Here is a 20,679-nt window from a genome sequence, read left to right on the forward strand (position 1 = left end):
GTGCCTATAGAACACATGGTGCTGATATTTACCACTCCCAAATTTTTCGGGTGATTTGGCTTCAAATAGAATGAATTAAGCTGCTGAAACACTTTGAATTGTGGGGTCAGCTGATTGATGGCTCAGCCGGCAGCCGTCTCGCCCAACTCTTGTACACATTAATAAAAGTGGGCTCACGAGTTCCAAAAAGGGTAAAATGTGCTCGAAATTGGCAGCAAAATTCAGCAAGTTTAGATTGTGCTGCAGAGTCATGGTGGGAAAACTGTGCCGTACTTGAACCTCCCCTATCGCCAGGATAGAAAGACGGTGCGGCTGCTTCCCCAGCACGGCCTGCAGAGTACAGCCTGTATTCCTTGCATGCAGCAATGGAGCTGATTTTTCACTTTTGCATCCACTGAAAAGAGCAGACTGACCGGCTATGAGCAGCAGCGGGGAAATGCCTGAAGCTCGGCGTCATACCTTGGCGGCGGCGGACGCTCGTCTCCATGTACACACAAAGTCACAACGCTTGTGAAAGCGAGACCGTGTCCCAAATCCGGAAATAATTTCCAGAGAAATGATGCTGACACACAATTTTCCTCCAGATCTGGAATGTGGATTTTTTTTTTTTTTTTTTTAACGACGTGCCGTTTCCATCTGAAGGCCTTATTACTTTCTGCTGGCGGCTTTCTAGACAGAACCTGATATTACATGGGAAAAGGGTATGAAAAGCCGAAATCCAAGACATGGCTGCTGCATACTTTCCAGTGTTGACGCTGTCGCTGCTCTGTTTATCCACCATTCTGTATTTTTATCCGAGGTGTCAGAAACCCATTCAAAATGTTCTTTAAGCTCGTGCCAAGAAAACATGTAAGAAATGAAGCAAGCGTTCCTCCAGGAGTCGCCTAGCAAATCACTCAGCTGGGAAAAGCTTTACTGTGACATCACTGATGGGGCGCACACCAAATTCTCACCCCGTCATTAGGAAAAAAACACGAGACTCTCAAAGTGTCTCCCGTGACGGTCACCAACGTACCTGTCCTACAAGAAAGGGTACAAACCAAGGGTGGTTGGGATTTTATCTGTCCGTATGTATGTAGGTGTGGAAAAGTAGGGTGAGACTTGCTTATGAAATGTTCACTACAAGTGAATAGAAGAAACTTTCTTATATATCTTATCAGAGAAATATGCTTCTTTCTCTACTTAGTAGCCACTTTTCCTTGAATTATCTCCTGAACTCATTATCCATTCTGAAAAAAGAGCCAGCTGTCTGAGGGATCAAATTACAGCTGCCCACTAAAGTCTAAGCGGGTAGGAACAGAGAGAGATAAGTAGAGAGACCGTGCAGCTGCTTTCTGTTCTCTCACCCCAGAGATAGATTCACAGCTACACTGCTCAGTACTGCTGTAAAATGTTCTCCATGTTGTTTTTCGAACATGTGCTACATAAAGACAGGAGAGCAGCAATCTCTCATGTTTGTCTGTGCTGCGTATGGGAGACTTCACTGGCTCAGAGACAACTGCAGGAGGGAAAACTGGTTAAAAATGCAGGCTACATGTCATATAATGGTCAGAAATGTTATTTATTGGAAGCATACTCACTTTCTTAAACAGTGGAGAAAACTACTGTAGAGAAATTAGTGAGAAGCTTATTTCAGTGGGTGACAATGTAAGACTTCCTTTACAATGCTGTTTTGGATTATAGGGTTTTTTTTTAGCATAGCCTTGGAACGTATGATTGGTCGGGGTTCCATCCCGTGGAAAATCACGATCAGCAGGCGGATGCACTCACTGGAGCAGTGTGTGTATGCAAGTTTCAAAATATCTTCCTAGTAAGTGTTTTATCTCACTCCATTGCAGGATTCACAGCTAAACTGCTCAGTACTGATGTAATATAATGCATCTGTGAAAGTGTGTGTAGAAAAATCGATACATAGAAATATAGGTTGTGGGCACGTGTGTTTATACAGGGTACACATATCTTACTCTTTCACATAAGATATCTTGCATTTTAGGGTGGTCCATAACAGCATAGTTATTGCACCCTTGGGTGGCCGGGGGAAATGTGCTCCTCTGTTCCTCTCTAAACCCTTCTTTGAGTACATAGGGCTTTACTCCGGGCACTGTCTAAAGTCTTCAATCCTACAACACACACATCTGAGCCAAGCAGAAATTTTCCAGTGTCCCAGTTTGCACAGAGCTGGCAGCCCTCGCTGTAAAGTGTTACTGAGCAGGATCAGCTCTTTCTCAGGATGAATTCATTGCACCATAAATATAAGGCAATTGCTGCCCACGGATGAGCAGTTCGCTCAAAAATCTGGATTAATAAGGGTCAGGAGTTCTGGTTTTATGGAAAAAACACACACACACACACACACATATATTATATCTATATCCTAAACTTGCGAAACAAAAATATTTATAACTTTCAAATATAATTTGTGTCTCTATTCATTACCAGTTTCAAGATCGGCTATGTATGACAGAATGGGAACATTCCCGCTAAGAGGAGAGGAGGCAAAAAAAAAAAAAATCTTTCTGATAAGAAATAAACGTTTCTTATTTTCAGCGATGCTATTGATTAACGGAAAAAATAAATAAATTAAAGTGACAGTTACCCAGCATTTTCGGTTTCCTTAAAGAGGCTGACTACGTGACTGCAGGCCTGTGAATCCTTACATTGCACAGTGTGCGCTATCAGGATTCTCCGATCCGGAGATTTGCATAATTCCAGCCACATTCTAACTAGACGTACCCAGCCTTGCTCAATTCACTTGTATTGAATGAGGTTGTGCACGTCTAGTCGACATGTGACCGCATGTATGCAGATCACGCGCTCGCCCACTGCTGGAGAATCCTGACAGTGCGCAGGACCCCAAACCTGGACAACACCATTAATATAGTAATAGCGCTCACTTATAAGGATGGCATAGAAGGGGCAGGGCAGAGCAGTGGCGGATGGTTACACATATATGGTCAGCATTATTACAGTCCCTTACGGGATACAGTTTGCAGCTACAATGTATTTCCTACTGCTGCTCTATAAATCTATAAATTTAGCATCATTTGGGAATAATTTCCTGACCCTGCGAGATGAAAGCCGCCTATAAACCAAATATGCTTAGTGTAAATATTTGTCAAGAACAAAAAAAAGACCCTTTGGTCAGAAGCCATCCCCACGCATGGCCATATACCCCGAGAAGGCCCAATGTGCTGTTATTTATAATGGCGTGCTTGGAAATGTGCCGCACACATCCTGCAGACAAAGAACCAGACCCGATACGCAACAGGCACTGAAACATTAAAGAAAACACCAGAATCTTCCACGTTCTCGGGCCTGGGGTTCTTCATGCATCTAGTAAATCTATAAATGTATGAATAATGGTGGAGGCTACAGAAATACGAAGAAAGAAAACAAACAAACATAAAACTCTACATTCTTTGTTTCCAGTTTTTTGGAACCCATGTTGTTGCATCTCCATTCACATCCAAAGCAAAAATCAGATGGAATCAAGTCTATGGCTTTCAGATACTAATTAATGGTGGGAGTTTGGGTGACAGATTCCCAGTAAAGACGTTAAGTCACATGTCTGACTGCAGGGAGGTGCAATAACGTAGTCTGTTTCCAAGGGCAACCAGCAGAATTTTAAAAGTAGCTCTGGTGTGACCTGGTGTAAAGGGGTATTCATCAAAGACATGCCATGAAAACCCCTCCTAAAGGTTAAGCAAGCTCTTGTAATTAGCCAACTCTCACTCTACTGCAGATGTGGGGGTAGAGAAGGATAGTCCGGATGAATTTCAACATGCCCGACCCTTTTGTTTCTGGGGGTGAGATATCTGGCAGTGTCATCTGCCTATACAGAGGACATGTACAGTCGGCTAATCACAAGGGATCACTGTAGGCTGGAGGGACAGGTATCTAATGTAAATGGTGTCCAAATTACTGACAAGCATCATTATTAAATCTGGCTTCCCTTGGAATAAACAGCTGATTGTTATGGGTGCTGGGTTTGGACCCCCACTGGTCTGATATTGATGACTTTTTCTGAGAAAACCCCTTCAATACACAAGTTTATTAAAAAAAACCAAAATGTCATCCATATGAACTGTGCTGAAGGTTTCTTACATCAGCAATATTAACATGTACATGTTCACATCACGTATCTTTATGGAGTGTGAACAAAGCCATCGGCTCTGGCTGATACATGATGTCGCTCTCCGCACTAATGGCGGATACAACACTGTGGTAGGACCTGGCTCTTCTGTCACACTGTACATCTACAAACCGTAGACCTCAGACCATGGGAACAGCCTGAAGGCACACATAGGGGTCTGAGTATTTTGGGGGTGGTACACTAATTAAAATAACTGGGGCTACTTTTATAAAGGGGGTTTCTGTGACAGAACATTAATGGTCTAGGATCAAGTAGGGTCCACTCCACCATCGGCATCACCACCGATCTGCAGGACTGAAGACACATTTACATGGGTAGATTTCTGGCCATAATGTCGGTATAACCAGTTGATAGGCGGCTATTTTACAGCCCTTTTACCTGGGTCAATGATGCGGTACATGGACAAATTAGCATCAACATAATGGTTCTAGCTCCAAACAGTTTGCCTATTGTCAGAGCTCCTACCTGGTTTTTATTGCCAACAATAATTGTTTTCTAGGCCACATATAAGATATACTTTACTTACAACCAATGAAGGCACATGAAGTGTATGTAAAACAATCAATAAAGTTTATTTCAGATAAATATACATAAACTCTTAATAACAGTGTGTAATGGATGCCTCAAAAAACGGCTAAAGACCAACAGTCGGATGACACTAACTCACATAAAGTATATACCCTAGTAGGTGTTGTGATCATGAAACGCGCGTCGGGGTGAGAAGCAGCAGTATTGGCACACCACACAGGTATTATGTGATTCCATGCACCTTATTTCATAAGAAAAGAGCAGCACTATGCACATAGACACTTGAGTAATATTTATCCATGGATGGTAACTATGGTAAACAGGTTTTCAATCGGTAGAACTATTTGATTTGGATAAATGGCACTTTGCCCCATATTAGATTAGATTGATATATCCTGTTTTTGCAGTTGCCATATAATCACAACACCTACTAGGGTATATACTTTATGTGAGTTAGTGTCATCCTACTGTTGGTCTTTAGCCGTTTTTTGAGGCATCCATTACATACTGTTAAGATTTTATGTATATTTATCTGAAATAAACTTTATTGATTGTTTTACATACACTTCATGTGCCTTCATTGGTTCTAAGTAAAGCAGTCATGTACAGAGTGCGACCTATGGGGTTTAGGTTATTTTGAGGACTTACATGTACACATATAAGATATGACCAACTGAGGGACAAGCTGATAACTCCAACATGTAACGACATGTAATCAGAAAAAGAACAACTGTCTTGTTGCAGGGTCTGGATTAGATGCACCTGTAGGGTTTCGGGATCAATCTGGAAGTAGCTTCGTGGAGGTCAGTCTCCTGAGGGAGTGTCAATCTGCTGGATGTGGAGCAGGGTTGTGTGCGCTACTGGCGAGAGACCAGCCAAAATGTGAGCTGTAGCTGAGAGAGAGACATGCCTGGGTCTGTCTCTGAATGGAGACTGCTCTAAGCAATTTGAGAGAGCTACAGGGAACCGTGTGGAAGCTGCAGCCTGTTCAATATGAACTGTATCTGGAGTTGAACACTTGTGTTTGGCACTGAAGCCGCTAGAGCTGGAGCTGAAAGGGATACCACAACTGGTGGGAACAGCTTCTTCTGTGTATGAAGTCTGCTCAGGGAGAAAGTACTAATCTGTTTAGGTGAGCCCACACGGACATATGTGATCATGATTAAATGGATATGAGGCGAGCTGTGATATCACCTGTGTTAATGCCTCTATACACAGCAAATAACAGGACCCACCATTCACAATAGGTGATGTCACAGCTCACCTCCTCCTCCTGTACGATGACTGATTGCTATCTACTGTATATAGAGGTGTTATCAGTCACTGTACAGGAGGAGGTGAGCTGTGACATCACCTATTGTGAATGGTGGATCCTGTGTTATTTACTGTATATAGAGGTGTTATCAGTCATTGTACAGGAGGAGGAGGTGAGCTGTGACATCACCTATTGTGAATGGTGGATCCTGCGTTATCTACTGTATATAGAGGTGTTATCAGTCATTGTACAGGTGGAGGTGAGCTGTGACATCTATTGTCAGTGGTGGATCCTGTGTTATCTACTGTATATAGAGGTGTTATCAGTCATTGTACAGGAGGAGTAGGTGAGCGGTGACATCACCTATTGTGAATGGTGGATCCTGTGTTATTTACTGTATATACAGGTGCTATCAGTCATTGTACAGGAGGAGGAGTTGAGCTGTGACATCACCTATTGTGAATGGTGGATCCTGTGTTATCTACTGAATATAGAGGTGTTATCAGTCATTGTACAGGAGGAGGAGGTGGTGAACTGTGACATCATCTATTGTGAATGGTGGATCCTGTGTTATCTACTGTATATAGAGGTGTTATCAGTCATTGTACAGGAGGAGGTGAGCTGTGACATCACCTATTGTGAATGGTGGATCCTGTGTTGTCTACTCTATATAGAGGTGTTATCTACAGTGTTACGGCCATTTCTCCAAAGTGTCCCAGGAGTCATTTCTCAACACCACAACACTGGGAAGCATACTTGTGCTAGTGTGCGCAGCCTGTGTAGTCTAAATGTGCCAACAAGGTCTACAGTGTCTTCAGACTTGTCCCCATAGAGCACATCTAGGACGTCATTTAATGGCATTTCCAGCAGTGGATCTTGATGATCTGACTTATAAGTGGCAGAACCTTCCTCAGACAACCAGTATTAACCTCATTGATTGCAACCAAGGCTGTAAGTGCCAGTATTTTTGCACGCGGCTCATACTCCAGACTTTAATATATCTCGATGTATACAAATGGTTTTCGTTTTTCTATCATTTGATCAGTAACATGTCTCTCCACCCTGGGATTTCCATCCTGTGATTTCCATCTTTTCACCAGTTTTCCTTCTTGGTGTTGCGATTACAGTGTTGAGGAGCGTGTACACCCGACAAGTTGCTAGTGACAATGTCTTCAGTAGATAACATTGGAAGGCTTCCCGTCACACTGATGGTAGAATCAAGAGTGAATGGAGCCACCGTTTAACTGAAGCACCTAAGACTCCACAAACTAGTAAAAGAAAGGTGTGCCCCCCATTAAAGGCTTGTGTGTACTATGGAAAGCCTCCACTTCACACCCACACAGACAGCTGTCACAATGGAGGCCAATTAACAAGCTGGTCCTTTAAATCCTTTACAAATCCATATACAGAATGTAAAAAAAAATAACGAGATGAAAGCCGAAGAAGTTCAGGAGAAAGTCAGCAGAGGATACAGATGTGGGGAGCAAATATAGAGTAATAGATAGAGGGCCAACATGGATAAACCAGTACTGGTGCCGAAGACGCCCAATGTCTCTACAATCTCCAGTAAATACCATTCCTTTATTAGACTATGCAGCATGGAAGGGTCCCGTGACACTAAACAATGCTGGGTCTTCCAGAGATCAGCTGTAAGCAGGTGGCAGTAAGTGAGCAATTTGCCAGCAGTGCCTCCACAGGTGAAATGAAGTATTACACAGTGGCTCCTGAGTTGTCCTCCAGGGAAGAGTAGCCACTTTCAACTCTGGGAAACACAGGAGGATCCTAAATAGAGAAGCTCCTTCTATGAAAGGGGTTGTCTAGGACTTAATCTGAGTATGAGATCAGAGGGATACCCACAATTGGCAAGGTATACACACTGCACTAGGAACAAAGATGGATTCCCTGAGACACAAAATGCAATGTCGCTGCCACAACAAAATTCATGGAAAAAATATAATAAAATGAATAAAATGAATATCCACGTCGCCTTATAGCCATTGCAAAAATACTAGATCCTTTTTGAAGTTACACGGGAATTGTGGCGCTGCTGTAATGTTCGGACGGACTCGATTTGTACATTGATCCATTCACTGCGCGTTGTGTGAGCTGGGCTCATACAATAAGTAGAGCAGGATTTTTTTTTTCTCTTTTCGTGGGAACGTGGCTGTAGCGATGGAGGGGGTAGTTTCTGGATACGCGACACATTACGTGACCTTCCTAGCAGGGCGGCTGCATGTATTGCTGGTAATTAGTGAGAAGCGTGACTTATTACCAGTGCGGTGCACGCTGCTGAATGCCATGAAAAAAAGAATCTACAGGTCCTTCTCAAAAAATTAGCATATAGTGTTAAATTTCATTATTTACCATAATGTAATGATTACAATTAAACTTTCATATACTATAGATTCATTATCCACCAACTGAAATTTGTCAGGTCTTTTATTGTTTTAATACTGATGATTTTGGCATACAACTCCTGATAACCCAAAAAACCTGTCTCAATAAATTAGCATATCAAGAAAAGGTTCTCTAAATGACCTATTACCCTAATCTTCTGAATCAACTAATTAACTCTAAACACATGCAAAAGATACCTGAGGCTTTTAAAAACTCCCTGCCTGGTTCATTACTCAAAACCCCCATCATGGGTAAGACTAGCGACCTGACAGATGTCAAGAAGGCCATCATTGACACCCTCAACCAAGAGGGTAAGACCCAGAAAGAAATTTCTCAACAAATAGGCTGTTCCCAGAGTGCTGTATCAAGGCACCTCAATGGTAAGTCTGTTGGAAGGAAACAATGTGGCAGAAAACGCTGTACAACGAGAAGAGGTGACCGGACCCTGAGGAAGATTGTGGAGAAGGACCGATTCCAGACCTTGGGGAACCTGAGGAAGCAGTGGACTGAGTCTGGTGTGGAAACATCCAGAGCCACCGTGCACAGGCGTGTGCAGGAAATGGGCTACAGGTGCCGCATTCCCCAGGTAAAGCCACTTTTGAACCATAAACAGCGGCAGAAGCGCCTGACCTGGGCTACAGAGAAGCAGCACTGGACTGTTGCTAAGTGGTCCCAAGTACTTTTTTCTGATGAAAGCAAATTTTGCATGTCATTCGGAAATCAAGGTGCCAGAGTCTGGAGGAAGACTGGGGAGAAGGAAATGCCAAAATGCCTGAAGTCCAGTGTCAAGTACGCACAGTCAGTGATGGTGTGGGGTTCCATGTCAGCTGCTGGTGTTGGTCCACTGTGTTTCATCAAGGGCAGGGTCAATGCAGCTAGCTATCAGGAGATTTTGGAGCACTTCATGCTTCCATCGGCTGAAATGCTTTATGGAGATGAAGATTTCATTTTTCAGCACGACCTGGCACCTGCTCACAGTGCCAAAACCACTGGTAAATGGTTTACTGACCATGGTATTACTGTGCTCAATTGGCCTGCCAACTCTCCTGACCTGAACCCCATAGAGAATCTGTGGGATATTGTGAAGAGAAAGTTGAGAGACGCAAGACCCAACACTCTGGATGAGCTTAAGGCCGCTATTGAAGCATCCTGGGCCTCCATAACATCTCAGCAGTGTCACAGGCTGATTGCCTCCATGCCACGCCGCATTGAAGCAGTCATTTCTGCCAAAGGATTCCCGACCAAGTATTGAGTGCATAACTGAACATTATTATTTGATGGGTTTTTTGTTTGGTATTAAAAAACACTTTTATTTGATTGGTCGGGTGAAATATGCTAATTTATTGAGACAGGTTTTTTGGGTTATCAGGAGTTGTATGCCAAAATCATCAGTATTAAAACAATAAAAGACCTGACAAATTTCAGTTGGTGGATAATGAATCTATAGTATATGAAAGTTTAATTGTAATCATTACATTATGGTAAATAATGAAATTTAACACTATATGCTAATTTTTTGAGAAGGACCTGTATTCTTGCTGTTACATTGTCGGGCCGCAGTAAAACTCCAGTTATGTGGTGCCTCCATTAACAACAAAGACATACTTACACAAATACCGCCGTGGCCTCTTAAACGCTCCCCATTAAACAAGCTGCAGCACGCAGGTCTGCGACTGAAATATCTGCAGTTGTCGTCGCTGACCTGGGATCTAAGCCACTCTGGGCGCATCGTAGTGAGCGAAGAACGGCGGCACGCACAGGATGTGTTATACGACATTGGTTACAAAGGATTAATGACCCCCAAAATGGATTCATCCTCCTCCCTTCATCATGCAGTACACTCCAGAGCTGCATTCACAATTCTGCCGATTTTCATAAAAGGCTCATAGCTTAGAGTCCTATAATACATCAGATCAATGTAGGGTGTATGATGTAGGAAGAACACTTCCCAGAAAGGAACCACCGAACCAACAAGGGAAGCTGAAGGATTTCAGCTCTGAAGCTTGCAGAAATGCGAATACATCTCTGGGATGTAGCGACTCAAGATTTTTTAAAAGTCTATTTTATATCTTTTCACCTGGATTTTTACTTATTTTTTTTTAGTTTGCCACTGTGAACATGGTTTAGGGTTTCCAGAGGTTTAAGTGATTCAGCATTTGAGACTTTTCTAAAAGTCGGCATATGCCTGAAATTTTGCCACAACTTTGGGAAAATTATAATAATTTTTATTTCTATAGCGCCAACATATTCTGCAGCATTTTATATTGTAGAGGGGACTTTTACAGACAATTGGTTTTCTTTTTAGGCTATGTGCACACGTTGCGGATTTTGCTGCCCCCTAAAGTCAGTACTTTGTAGAGCCTCCTTTTGAGGAAATTACAGCTGCAAGTCACTTTGGATAAAGGCCCCGTCTCACATAGCGAGATCGCTAGCGAGATCGCTGCTGAGTCACAAGTTTTGTGACGCAACAGCGACCTCCATAGCGATCTCGCTATGTGTGACACGTACCAGCGATCAGGCCCCTGCTGCGAGATCGCTGGTCGTGTCAGAATGATCAGGACCTTTTTTTGGTCGTTGAGGCCCCGCTGACATTGCTGAATCGGTGTGTGTGACACCGATCCAGCGATGTCTTCACTGGTAACCAGGGTAAACATCGGGTTACTAAGCGCAGGGCCGCGCTTAGTAACCCGATGTTTACCCTGGTTACCAGCGTAAAAGTAAAAAAAAACAAACACTACATACTCGCCTTCTGATGTCCGTCAGGTCCCTTGCCGTCTGCTTCCTGCTCTCACTGACTGCCGGCCGTACAGTGAGAGCACAGCAGTGACGTCACCGCTGCGCTCTGCTCTCAGTGTACGGCGGCTCAGTCAGAGCAGGAAGCGGACGGCAAGGGACCTGGACACCGAAAGGCGAGTATGTAGTGTTTGTTTTTTTTGGTAACCAGGGTAAACATCGGGTTACTAAGCGCGGCCCTGCGCTTAGTAACCCGATGTTTACCCTGGTTACCCGGGTGCTGCAGGGGGACTTCGGCATCGTTGAAGACAGTTTCAACGATGCCGAACTCGTTCCCCTGATCGTTGGTCGCTGGGGAGAGCGGTCTGTGTGACAGCTCCCCAGCGACCACACAGCGACTTACCAACGATCACGGCCAGGTCATATCGCTGGTCGTGATCGTTGGTAAATCGCTAAGTGAGACGGGGCCTTAAGTCTCTGAGCTTTCCACATCTTGCTGCTGGGATTTTTCCCCATTCCTCAAGGTAAAACTGCTCCAGCTCCTTCAGGTTAGATGATTTCCTCAGGTGAACAGCAATCTTCAAGTCTGACCACAGATTGTCAATTGGATTAAGGTCTGGGCTGTGACTAGGCCACTCCAAAACATTTACACGGTTCCCCTTCAACCACTCGAGTTGCTTTAGGTCATTGTCTTGTTGGAAGGTGAACCTCCGTCCCAGTCTCACATCACTGACAGATAAACAGGTTTTGCTAAAGAATATCCAAAGAATATCCTTGCATTTTGCACCATCTTTTCCTCAACTCGGACCATTTTCCCTGTCCTTGCTGCCGAAAAACATCTCCACAGCATGATGCTGCGACCACCATGTACTCCTTCCGGGTCACCTTTGGTCTCTGTGATGCCTCTTTGATTAACCCCTTCATGACCCAGCCTATTTTGACCTTAATGACCTGGCCATTTTTTGTAATTCTGACCAGTGTCCCTTTATGAGGTAATAACTCAGGAACGCTTCAACGGATCCTAGCGATTCGGAGATAGTTTTTTCGTGACATATTGGGCTTTATGTTAGTGGTAAATTTAGGTTGATAATTTTTGCGTTTATTTGTGAAAAAAATGGAAATTTGGCGAAAATTTAGCAATTTTTAAATTTTGAATTTTTATTCTGTAAAACCAGGGAGATGTGACACAAAATAGTTAATAAATAACATTTCCCACATGTCTACTTTACATCAGCACAACTTTGGAAACAACATTTTTTTTTGCTAGGAAGTTATAAGGGTTAAAATTTGACCAGTGATTTCTCATTTTTACAACAAAATTTACAAAACCATTTTTTTAGGGACCACCTCACATTTGAAGTCAGTTTGAGGGGTCTATATGGCTGAAAATACCCAAACGTGACACCTTTCTAAAAACTGCACCCCTCAAAGTGCTCAAAACCACATTCAAGAAGTTTATTAACCCTTCATGTGCTTCACAGCAGCAAAAACAACATGGAAGGAAAAAATGAACATTTAACTTTTTAGTCACAAAAATGATCTTTTAGCAACAGATTTTTTATTTTCCCAAGGGTAAAAGGAGAAATTGGACCCCGAAAGTTGTTGTACAATTTCTCCTGAGTACGCTGATGCCTCATATGTGGGGGGGGAACCACTGTTTGGGTGCACGACAGGGCTCGGAAGGGAAGGAGCGCCATTTGACTTTTTGAATGAAAAGTTGGCTCCAATCTTTAGTGGACACCATGTCGCATTTGGAGAGCCCCTGTGTGCCTAAACATTGGAGCTCCCCCACAAGTGACCCCATTTTGGAAACTAGACCCCCCCAAGGAACTTAACTAGATGAATAGTGAGCACTTTGAACCCCCAGGCGCTTCACAAATTAATCCGTAAAAATGAAAAAGTATTTTTTTTTTTTTTTCACAAAATTTATTTTAGCCTCAATTTTTTCATTTGTTGGGCAATTTCTCCTGAGATACCTCACATGTGGGGGTAAACCACTGTTTGGGCAAACGGCAGGGCTCGGAAGGGAAGAAGCGCCATTTGACTTTTTGAATGAAAAATTAGCTCCAATCGTTAGCGGACACCATGTTGCGTTTGGAGAGCCCCTGTGTGCCTAAATATAATATTATAATAATAATATTATAATATTATATAAAAATAGAGCTCCCCCACAAGTGACCCCATTTTGGAAACTAGACCTCCCAAGGAACTAATCTAGGTGTGCGGTGAGCACTTTGAACCCCCAAGTGCTTCACAGAAGTTTATAACGCAGAGCCGTGAAAATAAAAAATCATTTTTTTCCCACAAAAATAATTTTTTAGCCCCCATTTTTTTTATTTTCCCAAGAGTAACAGGAGAAATTAGACCCCCAAAGTTGTTGTGCAATTTTTCCTGAGTATGCTTATGCCCCATATGTTTGGGTAAACCACTGTTTGGGCGCACGTCGGGGCTCGGAACGGAGGAAGCACCATTTGACTTTTTGAACGCAAGATTGGCTGGAATTAATGGTGGCGCCATGTCGCATTTGGAGACTCCTGATGTGCTAAACAATGGAAACCCCTCAATTCTAACTCCAACACTAACCCCAACACACCCCTAACCCCAACTCTAGCCATAACCCTAATCACAACCCTAACCCCAACACACCCCTAACCCCAACTCTAGCCATAACCCTAATCACAACCCTAACCACAACCCTAACCCCAACATACCCCTAATCCCAACCCTAACCACAAGCCTAACCCAAACACACCCATAACCCTAATCTTCACCCTATTTCCAACCATAACCCTAATTCCAACCTTAACTCTAGTTCCAACCCTAAGGCTATGTGCCCACGTTGCGGATTCGTGTGCGAATTTTTCCTCACCGTTTTTTAAAAATCCGCAGGTAAAACGCACTTTACAGCGGATTTCCAGTGTTTTTTGTGCGGATTTCACCTGCGGATTCCTAAAGAGGAACAGGTGTAAAGCGCTAAGGAATCCGCACAAAGAATTGACATGCTGCGGAAAATACAACGTACAGCGTATCCATAGGTTTACATGGTACTGTAAAAGTGATGGAAAACTGCATGAATCCGCAGCGGCCAATCCGCACCGTGTCCACATAGCCTAATTCTAACCCTAACCCTAATTCTACCCCTAACCCTAATTGCAACCCTAATTCTAACCCTAATTGTAACCCTAACCCTAGTGGAATAATAAAAGTAAACATATTTTCTTTATTTTATTATTTTCCCTACCTATGGGGGTGATAAAGGGGGGGGGGGGGTTATTTACTATTTTTTTTATTTTGATCACTGTGATAGATCCCATCACAGTGATCAAAATGAACGAACGAATCTGCCGGCCGATTCGGCGGGTGCACTGCGCATGCGCCCGCCATTTTGGAAGATGGCGGCGCCCATCCTAGCAGACGGACAGACACCGGGAGGGACCCCAGAGGTATGGGGGGTGGGATCGGACAGCGGGGGGCGCCAGACAGGACGGAGGGGAGAGGAGCGGAGATGAGGGCAGAATGGAGGGGAGGAAAGACTGACGGCGGCTGCAGATGGCCGCCGTCAGTCGGTGGCCGATTGGGGTCTCCAGCCGTGGCCGATGATATTGCAGCATCGGCCATGGCGGGATTGCAATATTTCACCAAGTTTCATTGGTGAAATATTACAAATTGCTCTAAATGGCTGTTTCACTTTCAACAGCCAAACAGAGCGATCGCAGCCATGTAGGGGCAAAGCTACCCCCCTGGGCTGAAGTATCACTCCCCCTGTCCCTGCAGGTCCGGGTGAAATTGGAGTTAAATATTTTTTTATAACCTAACTCTGACTTGTAATTCTCAACAACTTTGTCCCTGACTTGTTTGGAGATCTCTTGTTCTTCATGATGTTGTTTGGAGATCTCATTGGTCTTCATGATGTTGTTTGGAGATCTCATTGGTCTTCATGGTGTTGTTTGGAGATCTCCTAGGTCTCCATGGTGTTTGGAGATCTCATTGGTCTTCATGGTGTTGTTTGGAGATCTCATTGGTCTTCATGGTGTTGTTTGGAGATCTCCTAGGTCTCCATGGTGTTTGGCTAGTGGTGCCTCTTGTTAATGGTGTTGCATCCTCTGTGACCTTTCAGAGAAGGTTAAGTGTATAGGCTAACAGATTTGTGACACTTCGATTGCACCCAGGTGGACGTCCTGTCACTAAGCATGGGACTTATGAAGGTAAATGCTTGCACAAGAAATTTTTAGGGGCTTCATAGCAAAAGGGGTGAATACATATGCACATGCCAATTTTTAGTTATTTGATTCCATAAATTTATGCCTATAGTTTTCTCACTTCACTAACAGACTATTTAGTGCTGTAAACATTACAAAATATTTAAACACAGGATGTAATGTAACAAAATAGGTAAAAAAATGATGGGGGGGGGGATAAATACTTTCACAAGCCACTATAAGTGCAAACGATGAATCTGGCCCCTAGAGTCTAAGTACTCATCAGATGATACCACCAGCTCAGAAATAATTCTTTTTCATTTCCACTATTTTGCTTTTCTCCGCATAGCCGCTTGTTTTGATGCAGTCAAAGCATGCAGTGTGTGGGATTAGTAATTTACAGGACTACAGTTTTGCATTTACTGCTCCCCAGCATGTGAAACACAATCCCTTTAGAAAGAGGGAGAAGGAGAGCATGCATACAGCAGAGCAGATAAAAGGCATGTGATGTCCGGCCTACAAGATGGGGTGGATTAGTAATGTGAAGGACTATAGTTCGGCATTTACTGCTGTCCAGCATGTGAAACACAATCCTTTCAGAAAACGGGGGATAAGGAAAGAATTTATAGAGCAATGGATGTAAGACGCATGTGACGTGTGATGTTCAGTGGTGTTGGTGTGACAGAGTGTTTCTACCTTGAATCTGTGACTAAGTGCTAAGCTGGTTCACAGAGGCATTGCCGCCACAGTGACAAAATAGCAGAAATACCATATGCAAACAATATTCGAAGATTTGGATAGATTCATGTTTTTTACCCTATTTTCACTTTAAGGTCATAAATACTTGATTCCACCATATTAACCCTGCATTAGGTGCAATAGCCCTGATAGGCACACCTCACATTTTTGTTTCCCCCTCTCCAAGGCGGCAGGGGATCTCGCCCCTCTCAGTACCTCCTATCTTAAGGTGATGCTTCAAACCCCCCGACTCCGTTTTACCGCCATTCTTTCGGAGAGCAGGTGTGACCTCGGCGGCCTCTCAGGCTCATTGTGCCTGAAGGTTCTCACTTTTGAAGGTTTGTACTTTCTGGATTTCTGTCATCACAATTGCTTATTTTGCTCATTTTATGAATGAATAGAGCAAGGTTTGCGGATATTTCGTAGAACTAAGTAGGGTTATCTTACAAATAAGAGGATTTTGGCGGTAGTTGCAAAATTTGGGTACTTTTTGTTTTATTACGTTTATGGATATTAATTTTTTTTTGCCTCCGATTTTGTGTACTCTCTTTTAATACATCCCTATGAAAAAGTCACTAATTACTTTTAGAGCCCAGATATTGAGATAATTAGATATTATAGGCGGTTTTCTAAGCTGTGACTGTCGGGAGTGCCAGAAATGTGCCTGACCCAGGATTAAAAGACAGCCCAATTACCCAACATGAGCGCCATATAGGACACCATCGATATGGAGCAAATACTTCTGTTGGCTGCCATGGTAGGGGGGCTTTATACACCGTCTGATTCCTGTAATAATTGGGCACGCATGCTGTGCACCCCTCTCACACCCAACGTTCTCGGTAACTTACCCTGAGCCTGTCTTTGGGCAGCGCAACTGCGCCTTGTTTAATGACCTCCAGGACCCGTTCCACTGAGAGGTCGGATCCGGCCTGCTCCAGGCGAGAACTGAAGAAGCCAATGACCTGGAAAACAAAGAAGCAATAGGTAAAATTAAGAGTATTCTTTTATTAATGTGTAATATAAGACATTGGGATGCATCCTGTCGTTGGCGGAAATGGCTCTGGATATGGAGCAACAGTTAGTTCTGTACCTAATTGCATGAATCAGGATTAAGTATGAATTCTACAGACAGAATGTCAGCACTCCGGCCCCAGAAGTTAGATTCACCTAACGTAGGATGGAAGAACACAATCTTGTAAGAAAGGATAGTGATGTTGGTGCGTTTTACAAATACCTGGGTTTTTAGATTTAGTGTCTGTTTCCATGATGTGGTAGTGACGCTAATGCTGAATCCAAAATATTGTTAACGTATAAAAGACATTTTTTGGTTAATATGCCGGTGACCACGGATATGTCCGCACACTGTCCTCACAGCTGGCGACCACAGATATGTCCGCACACTGTCCTCACAACCGGCAACCACAGATATGTCCGCACACTGTCCTCACAGCCAGCGACCACAGATATGTCCGCACACTGTCCTCACAACCGGCAACCACAGATATGTCCGCACACTGTCCTCACAACCGGCGACCACAGATATGTCCGCACACTGTCCTCACAACCGGCAACCACAGATATGTCCGCACACTGTCCTCACAGCCGGCGACCACAGATATGTCCGCACACTGTCCTCACAGCTGGCGACCACAGATATGTCCGCACACTGTCCTCACAACCGGCAACCACAGATATGTCCGCACACTGTCCTCACAGCCGGCGACCACAGATATGTCCGCACACTGTCCTCACAACCGGCAACCACAGATATGTCCACACACTGTCCTCACAACCAGCGACCACAGATATGTCCGCACACTGTCCTCACAGCCGGCGACCACAGATATGTCCGCACACTGTCCTCACAACCGGCAACCACAGATATGTCCGCACACTGTCCTCACAGCCGGCGACCACAGATATGTCCGCACATTGTCCTCACAACCGGCAACCACAGATATGTCCGCACACTGTCCTCACAACCGGCGACCACAGATATGTCCGCACACTGTCCTCACAGCCGGCAACCACAGATATGTCCGCACACTGTCCTCACAGCCGGCAACCACAGATATGTCCGCACACTGTCCTCACAGCCGGCAACCACAGATATGTCCGCACACTGTCCTCACAGCCGGCGACCACAGATATGTCCGCACACTGTCCTCACAACCGGCAACCACAGATATGTCCGCACACTGTCCTCACAACCGGCAACCACAGATATGTCCGCACACTGTCCTCACAGCCGGCGACCACAGATATGTCCGCACACTGTCCTCACAGCTGGCGACCACAGATATGTCCGCACACTGTCCTCACAACCGGCAACCACAGATATGTCCGCACACTGTCCTCACAGCCGGCGACCACAGATATGTCCGCACACTGTCCTCACAACCGGCAACCACAGATATGTCCGCACACTGTCCTCACAGCCGGCAACCACAGATATGTCCGCACACTGTCCTCACAGCCGGCGACCACAGATATGTCCGCACACTGTCCTCACAACCGGCAACCACAGATATGTCCGCACACTGTCCTCACAGCTGGCGACCACAGATATGTCCGCACATTGTCCTCACAACCGGCAACCACAGATATGTCCGCACACTGTCCTCACAACCGGCGACCACAGATATGTCCGCACACTGTCCTCACAGCCGGCAACCACAGATATGTCCGCACACTGTCCTCACAGCCGGCGACCACAGATATGTCCGCACACTGTCCTCACAGCCGGCGACCACAGATATGTCCGCACACTGTCCTCACAACCGGCAACCACAGATATGTCCGCACACTGTCCTCACAGCCGGCGACCACAGATGTCCGCACACTGTCCTCACAGCTGGCGACCACAGATATGTCCGCACACTGTCCTCACAGCCGGCGACCACAGATATGTCCGCACACTGTCCTCACAACCGGCAACCACAGATATGTCCGCACACTGTCCTCACAGCCGGCAACCACAGATATGTCCGCACACTGTCCTCACAGCCGGCGACCACAGATATGTCCGCACACTGTCCTCACAACCGGCAACCACAGATATGTCCGCACACTGTCCTCACAACCGGCGACCACAGATATGTCCGCACACTGTCCTCACAGCCGGCAACCACAGATATGTCCGCACACTGTCCTCACAGCCGGCGACCACAGATATGTCCGCACACTGTCCTCACAGCCGGCAACCACAGATATGTCCGCACACTGTCCTCACAGCCGGCGACCACAGATATGTCCACACACTGTCCTCACAACCGGCGACCACAGATATGTCCGCACACTGTCCTCACAGCCGGCGACCACAGATGTCCGCACACTGTCCTCACAACCGGTGACCATGGATATGTCCACACACTGTCCTCACAGCCGGCGACCACAGATATGTCCGCACACTGTCCTCACAACCGGCAACCACAGATATGTCCGCACACTGTCCTCACAACCGGCAACCACAGATATGTCCGCACACTGTCCTCACAGCCGGCGACCACAGATGTCCGCACACTGTCCTCACAACCGGTGACCATGGATATGTCCACACACTGTCCTCACAGCCGGCGACCACAGATATGTCCGCACACTGTCCTCACAACCGGCAACCACAGATATGTCCGCACACTGTCCTCACAGCCGGCGACCACAGATGTCCGCACACTGTCCTCACAACCGGTGACCATGGATATGTCCACACACTGTCCTCACAGCCGGCGACCACAGATATGTCCGCACACTGTCCTCACAGCCGGCGACCACAGATATGTCCGCACACTGTCCTCACAGCCGGCGACCACAGATATGTCCGCACACTGTCCTCACAACCGGTGACCATGGATATGTCCACACACTGTCCTCACAACCGGTGACCACAGATACAGCCGGTGACCCCGCATATGTCCGCACGCCGTTTCTGAACACACAGCTAGTAATGTCTAAATTACATTTATTTCAATCCTCAAAAATTTCCAAAAGTATACCGGAGGGTGGAAACAATATAATCCATTCCATACAACAGTTTCTCCACACCTCTAGGTCTCGGTTATATTTTTTACAAATTATTATTATTATTATTTATTGTTATAGCGCCATTTATTCCATGGCGCTTTACATGTGAGGAGGGGTATACATAATAAAAACAAGTGCAATAATCTTAAACAATACAAGTCATCATAACTGGTACAGGAGGAGTGAGGACCCTGCCCGCGAAGGCTCACAATCTGCAAATGAGACTAATATCGGCTTCTCCATATACCGAATAGTTACAGCAATCGGTTGTGTATATTTTTCCTTGTATTTTATATAAAGGGTTATTTCTGTGACTCTGAGTGCCAGTGTATTTTTAATGAGTATTTCTTTTTACTTTTTAAGCAAATTAATGATATTTCGTATACAGAATACGAAAGTTAAGAAGTTTTTAGTATCATTTCCAAGGGGTTGACTAAGATCTCTGCTTGCTGTCTTACTTTCCGTGAACGCAAACAATGACGTGTCCTATGAAATGACGACATGCAGAGAGCTTACAGAAGACATGTTGCAGAATTGTTTTACTTTTGGAGGTTTATTCCCATCTAATTAGGTGGGGGCATATCGTTTACATTATAATCGGCGGGGGTCCGACCCCTTGCTGGTTCTGACCACGCTTGATACATCAGCTACTGGCG

The 20,679-nt window shown here is 44.9% G+C and overlaps 1 protein-coding gene across 5 annotated transcripts in view; it reads right to left on the reverse strand.

Annotated features, from left to right (window-relative positions):
* The window catches only part of DYM (dymeclin), a 293,499-nt gene that overhangs the window by 42,800 nt on the left and 230,020 nt on the right, over positions 1 to 20,679 (reverse strand). For all 5 annotated transcript variants that reach the window (XR_013221124.1, XR_013221125.1, XR_013221122.1 and 2 more), the window contains one exon: positions 16,852 to 16,965. Coding sequence is in view for 2 of the 5 variants with exons in the window: in XM_077283443.1 (XP_077139558.1) it covers positions 16,852 to 16,965 (114 nt within the window). In the remaining 3 variants the exon portion in view is untranslated. The remainder of the gene's footprint in view (positions 1 to 16,851; positions 16,966 to 20,679) is intronic.

This window comes from Ranitomeya variabilis, chromosome 1 (assembly GCF_051348905.1).
Source record: "Ranitomeya variabilis isolate aRanVar5 chromosome 1, aRanVar5.hap1, whole genome shotgun sequence".
Classification (NCBI taxonomy): Eukaryota; Metazoa; Chordata; class Amphibia; order Anura; family Dendrobatidae; genus Ranitomeya; species Ranitomeya variabilis.